Source organism: Suillus subaureus, assembly GCF_016647635.1.
Source record: "Suillus subaureus strain MN1 chromosome Unknown BJ212scaffold_1, whole genome shotgun sequence".
Lineage (NCBI taxonomy): Eukaryota > Fungi > Basidiomycota > Agaricomycetes > Boletales > Suillaceae > Suillus > Suillus subaureus.
Genome location: NW_024538557.1, coordinates 233,444 through 248,664, shown reverse-complemented (window position 1 = coordinate 248,664; position 15,221 = coordinate 233,444). Strand labels below are relative to the sequence as shown.

General features: G+C 47.8%; 5 protein-coding genes across 5 annotated transcripts; 3 read left to right on the top strand and 2 right to left on the bottom strand.

Moving 5' to 3' along the window:
- The first annotated feature begins 92 nt into the window (after positions 1-92).
- BJ212DRAFT_5539 (uncharacterized protein) lies at positions 93-4,496 on the top strand. The gene is made up of 25 exons (XM_041343492.1): positions 93-490; positions 540-834; positions 885-1,133; positions 1,184-1,286; positions 1,340-1,458; positions 1,516-1,551; positions 1,599-1,708; positions 1,760-1,812; positions 1,862-1,875; positions 1,931-1,952; positions 2,005-2,008; positions 2,058-2,187; positions 2,239-2,275; positions 2,331-2,500; positions 2,553-2,802; positions 2,852-3,037; positions 3,102-3,199; positions 3,256-3,374; positions 3,425-3,521; positions 3,572-3,663; positions 3,714-3,879; positions 3,935-3,982; positions 4,036-4,095; positions 4,148-4,225; positions 4,277-4,496. Exons 1-25 carry the CDS (start codon positions 183-185, stop codon positions 4,355-4,357), a joined length of 2,925 nt encoding a protein of 974 aa, XP_041199634.1. The 5' UTR covers positions 93-182; the 3' UTR covers positions 4,358-4,496.
- A 530-nt stretch (positions 4,497-5,026) lies between these two features.
- On the top strand, positions 5,027-6,438 carry BJ212DRAFT_1257957 (guanine-N(7)-methyltransferase domain-containing protein; the record flags this gene model as incomplete). Its single annotated transcript, XM_041329904.1, has 6 exons — positions 5,027-5,252; positions 5,301-5,531; positions 5,584-5,869; positions 5,932-6,111; positions 6,178-6,341; positions 6,404-6,438. The coding sequence occupies 6 exons, from the start codon at positions 5,027-5,029 to the stop codon at positions 6,436-6,438; spliced, it is 1,122 nt and encodes a 373-aa protein (XP_041199633.1).
- Positions 6,439-6,742: 304 nt separating this feature from the next.
- Positions 6,743-9,755, bottom strand: BJ212DRAFT_1474009 (uncharacterized protein; the record flags this gene model as incomplete). Its single annotated transcript, XM_041339030.1, has 9 exons — positions 6,743-6,770; positions 6,822-7,136; positions 7,188-7,478; positions 7,528-7,821; positions 7,871-9,191; positions 9,256-9,389; positions 9,451-9,595; positions 9,654-9,676; positions 9,733-9,755. 9 exons carry the CDS (start codon positions 9,753-9,755, stop codon positions 6,743-6,745), a joined length of 2,574 nt encoding a protein of 857 aa, XP_041199632.1.
- A 1,173-nt stretch (positions 9,756-10,928) lies between these two features.
- BJ212DRAFT_1308246 (uncharacterized protein) lies at positions 10,929-12,176 on the bottom strand. Its single transcript, XM_041333885.1, has 5 exons — positions 11,960-12,176; positions 11,835-11,903; positions 11,757-11,778; positions 11,660-11,712; positions 10,929-11,596 (listed from the first exon to the last, which is right to left on the bottom strand). The coding sequence occupies exons 1-5, from the start codon at positions 12,017-12,019 to the stop codon at positions 11,213-11,215; spliced, it is 588 nt and encodes a 195-aa protein (XP_041199631.1). The 5' UTR covers positions 12,020-12,176; the 3' UTR covers positions 10,929-11,212.
- Positions 12,177-13,346: 1,170 nt separating this feature from the next.
- On the top strand, positions 13,347-15,036 carry BJ212DRAFT_1474007 (uncharacterized protein; the record flags this gene model as incomplete). The annotated part of the gene is made up of 8 exons (XM_041339029.1): positions 13,347-13,364; positions 13,416-13,541; positions 13,600-13,890; positions 13,943-14,171; positions 14,227-14,277; positions 14,330-14,529; positions 14,596-14,808; positions 14,863-15,036. 8 exons carry the CDS (start codon positions 13,347-13,349, stop codon positions 15,034-15,036), a joined length of 1,302 nt encoding a protein of 433 aa, XP_041199630.1.
- Positions 15,037-15,221: the final 185 nt, after the last annotated feature.

The following is a 15,221-nucleotide window of genomic DNA, read 5'->3' as shown; positions in this document are numbered from 1 at the left end:
TGCAGTACCATTGTATTTGTGCTCATTCAAGATACCACCCAGAGTCAGCTTAGCTACTACAAATCGGCCATAAATAGAGACATACTTTTTATAATTTCACTCTTGCCGAGATTATGTACGTATTTACAAACTTTGAAGTCACACCTGCAGTGTCGAAGAACCTGGTCATCTGATTTCGATAGATGGCGTCGATTTTGGGAAGCCTGCGCGCATGTGCAGCCTTACCCCGGATTCGGTCTCACAGTAACACACATGTGTCCCGGATCCTATTCAGCACTCGCAACATTAATCAGCTTCTGCTATCATCTCGAATTCTATCAACAAGATATTGTTCAACAACATCCAACCTGATTATGACCACTGACCTGACGAACAAGCCTACCGACTCGGATAATTTCCGTCTTCCCCTAGACGTCAAGCCAACGCATTATGACGTGACTATCAAGACTGACCTACGGAACTCAATATTCGAGGGTGTGGTAAAGATCGAGTATGTCCGCGCACACCGTCCTTCAAAGATCATTGACTAATTCTATCAGCCTGGATGTCAAGAAGGAAACCTCTACCATCGTCCTCAACTCAGCCAACCTGAAGTTGAACGATGCGTCATTGTATTCCAATGAACTCAAGATAAACCAGGTCGATCTTTCTCCGTCTCTTGATGACAAGGCAGAACGTTGTGTACTTTCCTTTTCGACGCCTGTACCTGCCGGATCAAAGGCAACACTGTCAATTGGCTTCTCTGGAGACCTGACCGGGGCCATGATGGGCTATTACAAGAGCTCGTTCGAGCATGACGGAACCAAGGAGTACTATACACTGACCCAGTTCGAAGTATGTATTCGATCCCACTAGTTGCGCCCGCACTTACGAATTGTCGCTAGCCCATCGCCGCGAGACGTGCCTTCCCATGTTGGGATGAACCACTTCTCAAGGCGACCTTCGCGGTCACTATGATATCGCATGCTGACACGGTCAATCTGAGCAATATGCCCATTACATCCGAGGAAATTTACGAACAACGAACGACTAAAGTAGAGGATCCTTCATTGGAGGCGCTCTTTTCCGCGTTGACGACTCAAGATAGCCCCGAAGCGCAATGGAAGATTTCCAAGTTCCAGACTACACCACCCGTACGTCGACGTCATCTAGGCGGTCTTTTAGACTAAAATTTAGTCTACAGATGTCCACTTATCTGGTTGCATTTGCCAATGGACGCTTCGCGTACCTGGAAAGCTCTTATAAGAGTCCTCTGAGTGGGAAGACCCGTCCCTTGCGCATCTACTGTAGGGACCTGTCCTCACAGAATTTTGGGTGCAAATTGATGTGATTTGGACAGCTACTCCTGATGTGATTCATCAGGCTCAGTATGCCCTCGACATCAAAGCAAAAGTCCTCCCGATCTACGAGGGAATTTTTGACATCGAATATCCTCTCCCAAAGTTGGATACTCTAGTGGTAAGTGTCAAGTGTAGAATCCCCTTCATGACATTGACGAGGATCTGTGGTATGAAGGCCCATGATTTTGACGCGGGTGCTATGGAGAACTGGGTATGAGCCATTGCTTCCTGCGCATTTTAGTACCTCACTTCTAGCAGGGCCTCATCACTGGACGTACTAGCGCCTTCCTGCTTGACCCTAAGAAGGCAGACATGTTTGCAAAGAAAAGAGTCACTGTCACTCAGTCTCACGAAGTCGCTCACATGTGGTAGGTCCACCTCTATTGTTCGAAGGATATGTTGCAGAAACTTCCACTCAGGTTTGGTGATATCACAACCATGGAATGGTGGGACTATCTGTACTTGAATGAAGGTTAGTCTCATGCCACGACTTTCAATAGTGGTATTGAAATGCATCTTAGGTTTTGCAACCTTGGTAAGCTTAGCAGACATGAACTTGCAGATTCTGTACTGAAATTACCCGCTCCAAGATGGGTGAAGTCATTGTTGTTGGTATGTCTTGTGTCCATACGCACCCACTGAACCCATTGACACTATATTTTAGATCGGTAAGTCGATGTACTCCACTCTCAACATAGCCATAACGCCTTTTACTAGTGTGTACCCGGAATGGAAGGTTGACAGTTCGTTCATATCTGAGCATTTGAACGATGCACTGGATCTTGATGCTAAATTGTCTTCTCATCCGATCGAAGTGCATTGTCCTGACGCCAACCAGATCAACCAGGTATGACCAGATTACCATATCACATGGACATCTCATACAAGTGATCATAAGATTTTCGACTCCCTTTCCTATGCCAAAGCAGGCTCTGGTAAGGCATTTAATTTGTCCTGTCACTACCCCATCTCACGAGCGACGCTTTCAAGTTTTGCGTATGCTGTCCAACTTCGTTGGCCAGGAGCGCTTCCTGAAGGGTGTTTCGATCTACCTCAAGAAGCACCTATATGGAAGCACTGTCACCAAGGACCTGTGGCAGGGCATCTCAGAGTCTACTGGGGTAGATGTGCCGAAAATAATGGATAATTGGATTTCAAAGGCAAGCATGACAGTTCAATCTACTCACTCCACTCTAACATGTCTTATATCAGATCGGCTTCCCTATCCTCACTGTCACTGAGAGCGAGGATGGTATCCATGTCCGCCAGGATCGTTTCCTGGAGTCTGGACCTGCAGAAGAAAAGGACAATGAGACGATCTGGACCGTGCCTTTGGCCCTGCTGACTGTCACTAACGATAAAGTCAACATCGATAAGTCTGTCGTTCTTGACACTAGGGAGAAGACTCTCGCCATCGACACCTCGAAGCCGTTCAAACTCAACGCGGGGACTTATGGTGTTTGTAAGTCTGTTCTGTTACTGGTGGCGTTTGTATTCATGGATGATTATAGTCCGCGTGTTGTACTCTGATGAGCGGTTCACGGCGATCGCCAAGGAAGCTGCCAAGGGTGATGCTGTGTTCTCACTGAATGACCGCATTGGCCTTGTGCACGATATCATGGCATTATCCAAGGCTGGGTTTTGTAAAGTCAGCAGTGCGCTGACTATCGTCGATATTTTACATGACGAACAGGAGTGTCAGTGTCCTACACTTCAATTGGGCACGAGCTTGATAAACTTATTGAATACAATATCTTCTAGACCTTGTATGGGACAGTGTTGCCCAGAACATCGCTGCTCTAGTGTCAACGTGGTGGGAGCATGAGGCCGCAGTCGGTGATCTCAATGCTTTCCGCAGGGTGAATTGATCATTTCAAATATATGTTTTGAGTGCTTACCCAATTTGGACTTATAGGCATTGTTTGCGCCCATCGTCAAACGCCTTGGCTATGAATACTCTCCTTCCGAGTCTGTGGATATTTCGCAACTGCGCACCCGCGCTGTCGGTCAGGCGGCTGTTGCTGGGGACACTGCGTACGTATCTGTTGAATATTTAATCTAGGTAAAATTTGATGAATTTGCAGTGTCGTGGAAGAGCTCAAGACCCGGTTTGCGGACTATATGAGAACGCAGGATGATTCGGGGATACCTGGTGATCTGTTTAGGACGACGATCCTTACTGTGCGTCAGACGTTGAGTAACGTTGTGTTTATGTTGAGTGTTATATGCAGGCTGTGAAGCATGGAAGTCGTGAAGAGTATGAGTTCGCCAAGGCGTTGTACGAAAACCCGACTACGTCTCCGTCGAAGAGTATTTCCGCCGCGTAAGTCAGATCTGGTTTGTAAAGTGCATTCGTTTTAATACATTTGTCAGAATGGCGATGTGCGCCAGCCAGGACGAAGCATGTATCAAGGACACGTTCACGTACATTCTATCAAAAGTGCGGTCTCAAGACATCATATATTTCATCAACGGCTTCCAGACGAACTTCCGCACCAGGCGCAGCTGTGCACAGTTCTTCCAAGACAACTACACGGAGGTAGGCTGTCAGTTGAGACGCCGAAGAGTCTCACGTTGACATGATCATTTGATAGCTTGCCAAACGATTCGAGGGGAACTTTTCTTTCCAGTATATTGTCTCGGTACGTTTCGGGTTACTGTCTTGTTGTGGAAGACAGGGCTTAGCGGGCATCAGTCAAGTTTTGGGAATTTGACTAAGGAGGAGGACTATCAGAAGATCGAAGACTTTTTCAAGGTAATGGTAATTTCAAACGTCAAGGGACGAGCTGATGGCATGTGGTGATCAGGACAAGGACACATCCCGATATAACCTTGCGTTATCACAGACTCTAGAGTCGTTGCGTGCTTCGAGGGCGTGGATTGAGGTGAGAGAACTTGAGGAAATATGAGAAAACTGACTGATGAATGTGATATAGCGGTCCACGAGTGATATTGCGGAATGGCTCGGCGAATGGAAGAAGGGATCATTGAGAAGTTCACCGCCAAGAACGCGGTAGAGGAAGATGCGTGAGACTGCAGCGAGCGGGGAGGATAGTTACGTAACTCGATGGACTCTTCGTGAAAAGTTGTATACTGCAAAGACGCCGAGCTCGCCATCATCAACGTTGACGAACGTTTGCTAGCTAATAGCCTACTCGGTGATAATTAGCCATGCCAGCGTTTGATCCAGTACGAGATGCTGTTATGAATTCACCAGTCACTCAGCCACAATCACTTCCAAGTCACGATTACGGTCCACTCGAAATACCGTCCCCATCATCATCACGTCCTTCATCATCGCACGCGACGTCTAGCCCGTCTTGACACGTAGGGCAACAGATCTAGCTTCTTTGTTAAACTCTGAACCGCTCGAACCAAGAACTCCAAGCTCTGCACGACCTTCAAGTCTCTCTCATCTATTACTTTCTGATGACTTTGAATCAGAGAAGTTGAACTCTGCACCGTCATTGGGACGGAGATTGCCCACGGCCATCGACATTCCCCGTGAACAGGATCACTCATTCTCACGGCAGCATCCTTCACGTTCTTCACTCTCACTCAATTCATCTTCCCCCTTTCCTGCTGATGTACCTTCATCCTCCTCTCGTATCCTTCCAACGTCCCCCTTGACTCGTTCCCCAATGACACCAACATCATCCAAAACAACGTCCTCCCCTACGACAACGATGCGCCGGACTCTGCCCTACAACCCACGACAACGTTTGACTCCCGCAGGCTCCGTTCTCGCTCCCATGACGCAGGATGAAATAGAGCTCTACAAAAATTACCGCGGTGTCGGTACCCAACGTCTCATAAACAAACGCAAAAGAGTCCAAAGTAGAGAACCCGACGACTATCAAGAACGTCCAGCGAAGAGACACGCTGGCGACGTCGAAATGGTCATCGATCACTGTAAGCGTTTCCCCCCCGCTCAACCTACCATTAACACCGTTTTCCCAGATAATTTGCGTCCAGAGGTGGGCGTAAAACAGCGCAAGGAGTCTCCTATCATCGGACTCAAGAATTTCAACAACTGGGTAAAATCGGTCCTGATTACGCAATTCGGTCATCCAGCCCTGGCTGCTGCTGGCCCAGCCAAAAAACATGGAAAAGTCCTCGATATGGGCTGCGGCAAAGGTGGCGACCTCATCAAATGGGGGAAGGCTCGAATTCGAGAGATGCTGGCTGTTGGTAAGATTCTCTGCATTAGTTAGCACAGCCCGATCTGATCCGCGTTCGATAGACATCGCAAACGTGTCTGTCGAGCAAGCTCGACATCGGTGGGAAACTATGCATCCACGACGTTTTGACGCCACGTTCGCTGCGTTGGATTGCTATACAGAACCGCTTACAAAGGTATTTTCGCCTCAGCAGCTTGCACAGCCATTCGACGTTGTATCCATGCAATTCTGCATGCATTATGCGTTTGAAACAGCGCAAAAAGCTCGATGCATGCTCAAGAATGTCAGCGAATGGTTAAGACCAGGGGGGATATTTCTCGGGACGATTCCAAACGCCGACCAGCTCCTGTATGTCCACTTAAATCCACCATACTTCTCACGTCCGTGTTGCTGACCCACCGTGTCGATAGCGCGCGACTGGATCAACTACCACCTGACTCTGAAGATCTCTCTTTTGGAAATTCGGTGTACAAGATCCGGTTTGAAGAACGCACCTCTCGACCGCTGTTTGGCCACCGATACTACTTTTATCTCCGTGATGCTGTTGAAAACGTGCCAGAGTACATTGTCGAATGGGACAATTTTGTCCAGTGGGTCTTTGTGTCATCCTGACATCCCCCCCAATGCTAGAGTGGTACTAATATAACTTTGCATAGGATGGCCGCGCAGTACAGACTTTACCCTGTATTCAAGAAGGAGTTCCATGAAGTGTTCGAAGAAAATAAGGAGCACGGGGAGTTCAAGCAGTTGATGGTCCGCATGAATGTATGCGACGCGACCGGCGCCAGCTCCATGGAGGATGAAGAGTGGGAGGCAGTCAGTAAGTTCTGACTTTTCGGCATAATCTGTAACGGTGCTAATAGAACACATTCTATCCTTTAGACATATATATTGCATTTGCATTTGAGAAGAGGTGATGGTCTCACGATCTATGGTTTGTCTTTTATGATATTTTATAAATACCTTTCGCTGTTTGCCAGCTCATACCCACTTACTTATTAATACGATCGCCGGTGATAATTGCCCCACGATATACAGACAAAAAAAGGCCCTACACCCCATGCGTAAAGATATTGAAAGCAGTGCTCTGTACACGACATAAAGGCGGCATATAGAAACGGATTTTAACGAACAGCGAAGAATAAGGTCCCACTAGGATTACAAAAATATAGCGTGACATTGATTGTATGGATAGAAGCGAAAAAGTTGTCATACATAAAATTACTCCTGACCAAATCCAACAGTTTCCCTGGTAAAGAGTTTAGCGTGAGCTGACATGCAAATTATGAAAACGACTCACTCTACAGCAAGCGTGAGCTTCTGCTCCAAGCTAGCATAATCTTTGTATGGTGGAAGATCGATACGGTTGAAGCAGGTGTGACTCTTCGGTAGTTGTGAAGGGTCACCAGACTTTTCTATGGTAAAGCGGCGGGGTCCATCCGAGCCCTGAAGGTCCTTGAAACCATTGACAGGAATTCTAGATGTCCCCGTAGCAAACTGAAGCAAGCGGGACTTGCGCTCAGGCGGCCAGCTGCGAATGCACTTCCAGAACCACTGAATGACCTCATCATTCATCTCATATCCTCGGTAGTCGGTGTGCTTAGTCCAGTCATCTCTGAAATGACATTCAGCCAAACAGCCTCACGACTTCAATTAAAGAACGCACACGTCAATCTCCGACATACCGCCGATCAGGAGCTCTAGTTCGCGCTCGTCGAAGACAGTGATGAGGTCCTGTGGAATCAACTCGCTGAAGCCCGACATGAACGAGTCAAACTGTTCCTTGACACGCTTGGAGATCCGATACTCGACGACGGCATCCACGTATTCCTTTTTATTATCCTGAGTCACATTGACATCTGCCCCCCCTGGACGAAGTTCAATGTTGACCAGTTCACCGAAGCGTTCCTCGGTCGTTGTGAAGGTCTCATCGATCACGTCCGTAATATCGTTCTCCCTGAACGGGGGTTGGGAGAAATCATGACAAAAAATGACAAAGCACTTACAACATCCAAGTTAACCCACGGTGCAACTCAGCATCGACAGATTCAAGGTCTGCCAGTGTCACCTTCTTTTTCAAAATCATCTTGTAGAAGCTGACAATGAAGTATGCATCAAGGAAACGACGGTGAAATATTCCGAGACCGAGACAGCGACCGATGAACTTGAAGTAGTTCAAGTGCTCTGGGTTGACGCCTGAAGCGGGATTAATTTGAAGCGTGTAGTTATCGTGGGCGGAGTATTCGAATAGACAGTAGAATGGGTTGAACATCTCGTGTGACAGAAGGAAGAAGAACTCTCTGAAGGAACTCAGTAAACGCACAAACTCTGAGATTCAGTTCAGCTTACCGTGATAGACCACCGTAATCAAGACCATCCTCTCCATCAAACTTAATCATGAGTCGTTTCTTCAAATCGTTCGGCGTCTGTCTCATGATCTCTGCATAACTATCCTCGAAGATATGGTTCCGCCGCACTTTGATCTGGCAGTTACCCGGCTGTGCACGCATAGCAGGCTGGCTTCGGAAGTAAATGAGTTTCCTCCTAAAGTCACGCTTGTACTGTGGAACGTTGGCATCAAGCGTGGATGGCATGCGGGGATCATCCCATGTGGTTGTCTTCGTATTGTGGTCCACGAAATAAACACGTGCAGTGGATGTGAGACGCATCTCCCAACCAGAGGGCAATGGACCAAGCTGGGATATGGTCTGAGGCTGCAATGATGTGTTCTGACCATTAGGGCCCATAACACGGATGATGGTCTGGCGACGGGGATCGACCCAGGTGGTGGTGCGCGTGTTATGATCCACATAATAGGGTCGTCCTTCGGGGGTATAGCGCTCCTCCCAACCAGCTGGGAGACTCCCAGTCCCAGCCGTGGTAGTACTTCCACCTGAACCCACGACTGCTGGTGGAACGTTGGGCGGTGGGGATGGTGCCGACGTTGAGGAACTGCGGTACGCGTTGGCACCCGCAGCACCTGTGCTAGCAGCATCGACCATGTCATCGGCGAGTATGCGGCGGGAGTGCTGATCTCTCGCAGCATTTGTTTCGCTATCCTGGTTGCTGTGATTTACAGTTTGGTTAGGCGATGGTCGGTTCCAAGTTGTTGTCCGGGTATTATGATCAACATAATATGTCCGACCAAGTGGATCGATGCGACGCTCCCATCCAGGAGGTAATGATCCATACTGATCAACATTGGGATTGAAATTCCTCTGCTGTGCATTGGTAGCCGCTTGGCCTGGAGAAGTGGCCAAGGAAGGTGCTGTAGATGGGGGCACAGCAAGTGTGGCGTGCCCACCGCCTGAGCTGATAGGACGACCCGATGGAGACTGTGAAGACGACTGTTCCACCTCAGCACTAATCGCCGAAGGTGGTATGTGGGGCGTCGGCATCTGCATCAACGGTGCTGCGGCGGGCTCAGTAGCAGTGGCGTGTGAACTGGGTGGGCGAGATGGAGTATTACCTGTTGCTGGGGCGGCGTTGGGTGACAAAGAGAGACTTGATTCATTCATTCCCATGTCGGCCAATGCAGAGGTAACGCCTTGAACTTGGGAGGGTCCAGGGTTGCTCATGGGCTGGTTTACATTTGTTGACAAGTATATGATGAGCTTGCCATGAACCACGAGGTTATCATTGGACTTTTTTAGATCCAACGTCAGCATCTCTATCAAATTGGATAAGATTTGAATCAAAACACGCGTAAGAGTGATTTGACGATGGGCGCTTACCGTGACCACCTAGTTCAAGATCGAGCACATCGCTAACTTTCACGTTGACCACACCCAAAAACCCTTGGTCACGCCTCTTGAACTTCCTCTGGTCAAATATTTGGACAGCTACCACCGAGGAGTCTTTGACGGTGCTGTGCACATGGGACATCAATCATGCACTTACTGACTGCGCTCGACCGACACCAAACTTACATGTCAAAACTCTCATTCCAGTAAGGATTCAGGGTCTTCTTTATGACGCTGGTTGTGTGAGTCTGCTCTGCATCAACGGTAATGACTGCAAAAGGGTCCGGTAGGCGGAATACATCACGCTTAGACAGCCCATCTGCGGCGACAACTGCCCAAAACATACAAAATGAGTGTCCTCCTGGAAAAATATAACTGTAGAATCATACCTGTGACCCTTATTTTCTTCCTGCTACGATGAGAATGAGAATGGACAGTTGATGGTAAGATTTTGAATATCTGACTCACAGGGCATGCGGAGGCGTTGACATCAAGCTAGAAGGCGGGCCCAATAAGGGATCAAAGCCTGAGGCAATTTTATTCTTCGGCGGTCCGCGATATGAAGAGTGAACTCGCTATGTCGGACGTTGACGACGTCAGAAAGGTGTGGGGAGGACCAACGATTTTCAGATACCGACCGCATCGCCCACTCAGCGACCCCCCTCGGCACTAAACTTGACCACACTGCTTCGACTAGCCAAAATAGTATTCAGGTCACCATGCCATTGGTATTCACAGAAATCAATTGGGTTCAAATACTGCGGAATATAGTAAAATAGAATTTAAAAAAACCAGTTAAGGAAGTAGAGCCGCGATGCCGCTAAACAAATATTGTCTTATACACGCTAAATCTACCCCTTATATGGCGATTAGAATTGATAGTTTGTATATTTTAGACCAGTGACTAACTATTCGCTGACTAATATACAACTCAAGTCCTCGCCTAGTGTCTCCCAGTTTGTTAGTCTCCTCTAGTCAGACCTGGATATAGAAGAAGGACAGTCTTTATTCCAATATGTACTGTAGGAACAACTACGGTCCAATCCCTGAGCTACCTGGTGACTTCCACACATAATTTACAACTTCAATCAATGTTTCTAACATGTACGGTTCATCATGAGGTTGAATGACAGATTTTCATGAAGAAATGGTAAAGTTCTTTGAAGTCATGCTGGTGACAGCCAGCCGAACATTGCCGTGGCAGAGTTCTAAACAAATACCACGACTTCGACTGGCTGTGACGACTTATCGCTTGACAAAATAGCCACCCGAAAGGTAAGTCGCCCCACACATGTATATGAGCAGTGGATCCAGGTTCGGAAATCACGAACAAAGTTCTACAAGACCTTAAACATTATGTAATCCTACTAATCCTTTTGCAGCAGCATACCACCATATCGGCAATCATCTAGACCACACCAGCATCAAGTTCATTTGCTGCATCATGGAGCACATAATCCCATTCTCATGTAGCACATCCTGCACTGTACCATTATAATTACAGCCATACTCCGTACTAGTATATTCCATGCCATACCAGTCAATCGCAATCATAATTTTTGGCTCTAACTTAAGTGCTGACATCTTAGCCGAACAGACTTGGAAATGGCAGCTGTGACAAAAGCGTTACTTGACGACTTTTGGGATGGTATCTTTCAAAGTCCGTAAAAAGATATCGTTTTTGCCCACTATTTCCAGGTGGAAATTCTCAATTACAGTAACAAGCACGAGCTCGAGAGAAGGGCAGTAGTCTGCTGATTTCTGCTGAAGCTCGAAGGTTCAAGCCATGCAATATGTACAGGAGTTACCAACTGCTTGGGTCGCACATAATCCCTGCGTTCACACTTCGAGCACGAGGTACGTCAACTTTAACCTGATGATCTATTGAGTCCTTGTCTTTGATAGGGTTATCTTGACTTCGCGTTCGCTGTGAGATAGCACCCTGCTTTCAAGTCAGCTGAGCCTGCAGCCATATCAGGATGCTCACTTGTAAATAACCCCCGCTGGCACTCAACTTCAGAAAGAAAGCCTTTGCCTGTGAAAATGTACCACGAGGAATGGTAGGCCCGGGAAAACCTCGACTTGGGTTTACTATCTCAGCTCTCTCTGGCCATGCTCCGTTGATACCTGACACACAGGCGACTCTGGGCTTATGTTCTGCAGTGACAATATGCGAGTATCTCATGATATCGTGCATCGGATCTTCTCGCGTAGCGAAACTAGGGGTGTTCCCCGAAGGCGCAGCGTCGGCGAACGGGTTATCGGACATGTACATGAATGCGTCGGCTGAAGAGCTCTTAGGCCTCCGTGATGGCAGGGATGCATATTCATTCTATTGAAATGTATTAGATGGTCGTACTCATAGTACGTCCGAGAATATGTATTTGCCACCTACAGTTCTGGAGAGTGCCGCACCATCAACAGATGACTCCAGAGATATGCTTGGCTCTGAGCAGTGAGAATGGAATGACTTCTGAGCAGGAACAACTTACTACTTCGGCTTCCTTGGCGAGCCTGTTCAGGCACAAAGATTATCTAGAATCTATGACATGAATATGTCGAATGCTTACTTTGTATTCGTCATACTCGTGCACGGGTTGGTCGCTTAAGTTTTGCTTTGTGATTCCACTTAAGCGAGGCTAGTCAATCGGTACACGTCAGAATCATGGACACCAGTGTATCGGGGACGGCGCACCGCAGCCTCAGGAACGCCCGCAGGTCTGTTCTCCTGAAAAGAAGAGCTATGCAAAGCCATGATAAATGATAGAAGATGATAAAGGTGATGGATTAGGGGAAATACAGACTAGCCGTGCACCTTGGCCATACGCACGTTGCCGTCGCTCATTTCAAACATGACGGCGCAGATCCTCGCAGATGGTCCAAATTGCAATTCAAAATTGATCACCGATAATTATCATGCATGTCCGCTTAACAGTTGACCATACTCAGGACACTGCCTCTTATTAGTTCTAAACTTCGGCGGTCGAACGCACCATATGCTTATTGAACATACTCTCACCCATAGATTATAGAAGTGCAATCTAAAATTAATCGAGAGAAGGTTACTTCTTCCGATCAACTCATCGGAAGGAACAAACTGCCAGAATTGTACAACGCTCCCAGTGAAAATACGATCTGCGTGAGTCTGCTGCAATGCTCTGAAATTCGCTGCCAACAGGGACGCGTGACGAAAATTCTGGTGGTGAAAGATTCGTCCGGGCTATCTGAGCGTATTGTCTGCACGAAAGCGGCATGTGAACGTAGAGCACCGATCCGGATGCCGGCCGGGTACCCTGAACCATGCAGTGAATGAATTTATAACAAGGCAATGTAATGTTGAACCCCTCCATTCGAGAACTTCATGGTATGAACGGGACTCCTTGACAGGTTCTGGCAAGATGAGTGATCCAAAGTACGTCGAGGAAGCGGCGAACTGGATGCCAAGAACCAGCTTTGGCCCGTTCCACGTTACAGCGTGGACTATTCACAGATGCTGCATAGCACCACAAGAATTTCATCTCTGGCTGTTTTTAAGTCGCTGCAGATCCCACGAAATGAGTTACTGCCCGATAAGCTGTGAGAGTGGTGGTGAGACGCTGCAATCATCACGGCGGCAGCCATTACAATTGATGATTATATTTGAAGAGGAACTCCGTCTCCAAAGGGTCGCGTAACAGACTTTGTTATGCCGACGCCCGAACTTCAAAAAGGGAGAGCTTCATCAGTCTACGACGTTGCCATCATATATTAGTACTTACATTTACAAGAGTTAGTTGTAAGTTAGACGATGCCGATGCCGATGCCCGAACTTCGAAAAGGGGGAACCTCATCAGTCTACGACGTTGCCATCATAATACTTACATTTACAAGAGTTAGTCGCGAGTTAGACGAGTGAAGTAAACAAAAGGTGGCAGGCGAGGCTGATCAAGCATGATGCCTCGCCTAAAAAGACCTCTTCATTAGGTCACTTCAGCCAATCTAGTTCCGCGTCAATAAAGAAAAATTCTGCACCCTACGAGGTCTTCGTAGTTAGTCCTCTTCACACCTCTCCTAATCCAACGAGTGAACAAGTGAACAAAAAGATGGAATCATTACAAACGGTAGATGGTTGTGTGGATGTGATGCCATTCCGGTACTGATACTTAGTACAGGCGCACCAACATGCAGCAAATGCAGAGGATTACCGCAGCCAAGGGTTGCTCATCCCAGCTTCAGAAGAACACATGAAAGCCGCAGAAGCATTTCACGCTTGCGAAGAGAAGTCACAGGACGCAAACGTACGTATGAGTCCTTGTCTCATATCTAGTGCCCCTAGTGACCTGCAATGCCTCTCAGACAAAGACGACGCTCCGTATGCTATACAATGAACATGTAAAAGCCGGAAAGGAGCTACAGAGGAGAATTGCGAAACTTCGTGAAGAAAATCAGGACCCTACCCTGCCGCAAAAGACTATGCCGAGGCATGCACAGGTTCATACGCACAAGAATGGAGGCGGCTCAAATGTCTTCCCTCACGCGCCCGCTCCTGCACCCTCCGTCCCACTGCATGCTAGTGCTAGTAGTTCGAGTCGATTATTAGACTCCCACAATAACGTCGACGAATCATTCATGGTGCTTGGGCAACAGGTGTGATTATATATATTCTACCCAGTGACTTTTTACAATTTTGCACCAATAGTCTGATCCGGGTGATGCCTTCAATAACTTTTGGAGAATCATGGAGGGGATGCTTGACAATTTATCTCAGCCAGTTGCTTTCGCCACAGCCCCTTTGGGTACCGAACCGCCCCCGTCGGGAAAGAAAAGCTCGCGGCGGGACGGGAGCTCAAGTAGTGACGCCGATATCGAACAGCCCCACACTTCTACCTTTTTTACACGGCTGGGATTAGATGGTAAATTTAAGTCCAGTAAGTGATTGCCGAACTGCATTACCAATAACTCCTTTTTGACTTGCTCCTTCAGAAGTGGATACCTTGCTTGAGGAAACGGATGAGGAAGTATTTGCGGATGAAGGTATGTCGGGACATTGTCAATGGACTTGGCGTTACAAAACGAGTTTTCCAAGGTAACGAGCTATCAGAATCCTTTTACATGATTCCATCGGACTCGGAACCATCTCGGTCGGACTTGAAGAAAGAAAATGGATCTCTGAAGCAAGAGCTTGAGGCGATGTCAAAACGGTTGGCAGCCGCTGAGCGGATCATGCAGCTGCGCAAGGAACAAGACCAACAATTACGCGAAAGCATTGTGATGGCGCGACACCAGGTGATCTTGCGCTCCTTCGCCGATCTCTCCATCAGACTGACTCGTTACCAATACTCTCTCTATTAGGCACAGCGAGCAATGGGTGCCTCGACGGTAATAACAAGGCAATCCGGGCAACAACCGGTAGTAGACCTCAGTGCTCTGAATATCAATTTACCAGCTGTTCCAGCACCAGTGACAGCATTGAACGTTGGCCGTGATCGGGAGGCACAACTACTTAGTCGCATAAGGGAGTTGGAAGATGACGTTCGAATTGTTCGCGTGGAGAATGACAAACAGGTGCATTGCGAATACACGTGTGACGCCTTTGTCTGCCACTGACTTCCCTCGCAGAAACTGACAATCGCACGCTTTCGTGAGAGATGGGAAAAGCTTAAGGAATCATCAAAGCGCAAAAAAGATGCCAAAGCTGCTGAGGCAGCGAAGAGGGCTGTGGATGAACTGATCGTGGAGGAGCCTGAGGCTGAGCAAATGTTGGATGAGGGTTCAGCACGCCCGCCGACGTAGTTGGTATTCGCACGTGTCTCGCGGATGTGATCGTTGATGCTATCGTTGATCTGATATACCATATAATTTCCGTTTCCTATTCCCGAACCATTCCCGTTGTGTCTCGATGAGTCTCTCCCCTGTACATGACGTACTGTCCTGGTGGAAGCATGATACACCATGATATGCCCGGATACATGTTGTCG

Coding starts and splice junctions, on each gene's coding strand:
- BJ212DRAFT_5539 (XM_041343492.1), top strand. CDS start 183: ATGGCGTCGATTTTGGGAAGCCTGCGCGCATGTGCAGCCTTACCCCGG. Junction 2,188..2,238: donor ACGCCAACCAGATCAACCAG/GTATGACCAGAT, acceptor AGTGATCATAAG/ATTTTCGACTCCCTTTCCTA. Junction 2,501..2,552: donor TGGATAATTGGATTTCAAAG/GCAAGCATGACA, acceptor GTCTTATATCAG/ATCGGCTTCCCTATCCTCAC.
- BJ212DRAFT_1308246 (XM_041333885.1), bottom strand. CDS start 12,019: ATGGCTTTGCATAGCTCTTCTTTTCAGGAGAACAGACCTGCGGGCGTT. Junction 11,779..11,834: donor ACGAGTATGACGAATACAAA/GTAAGCATTCGA, acceptor GTGCCTGAACAG/GCTCGCCAAGGAAGCCGAAG. Junction 11,597..11,659: donor GTGCGGCACTCTCCAGAACT/GTAGGTGGCAAA, acceptor ACATTTCAATAG/AATGAATATGCATCCCTGCC.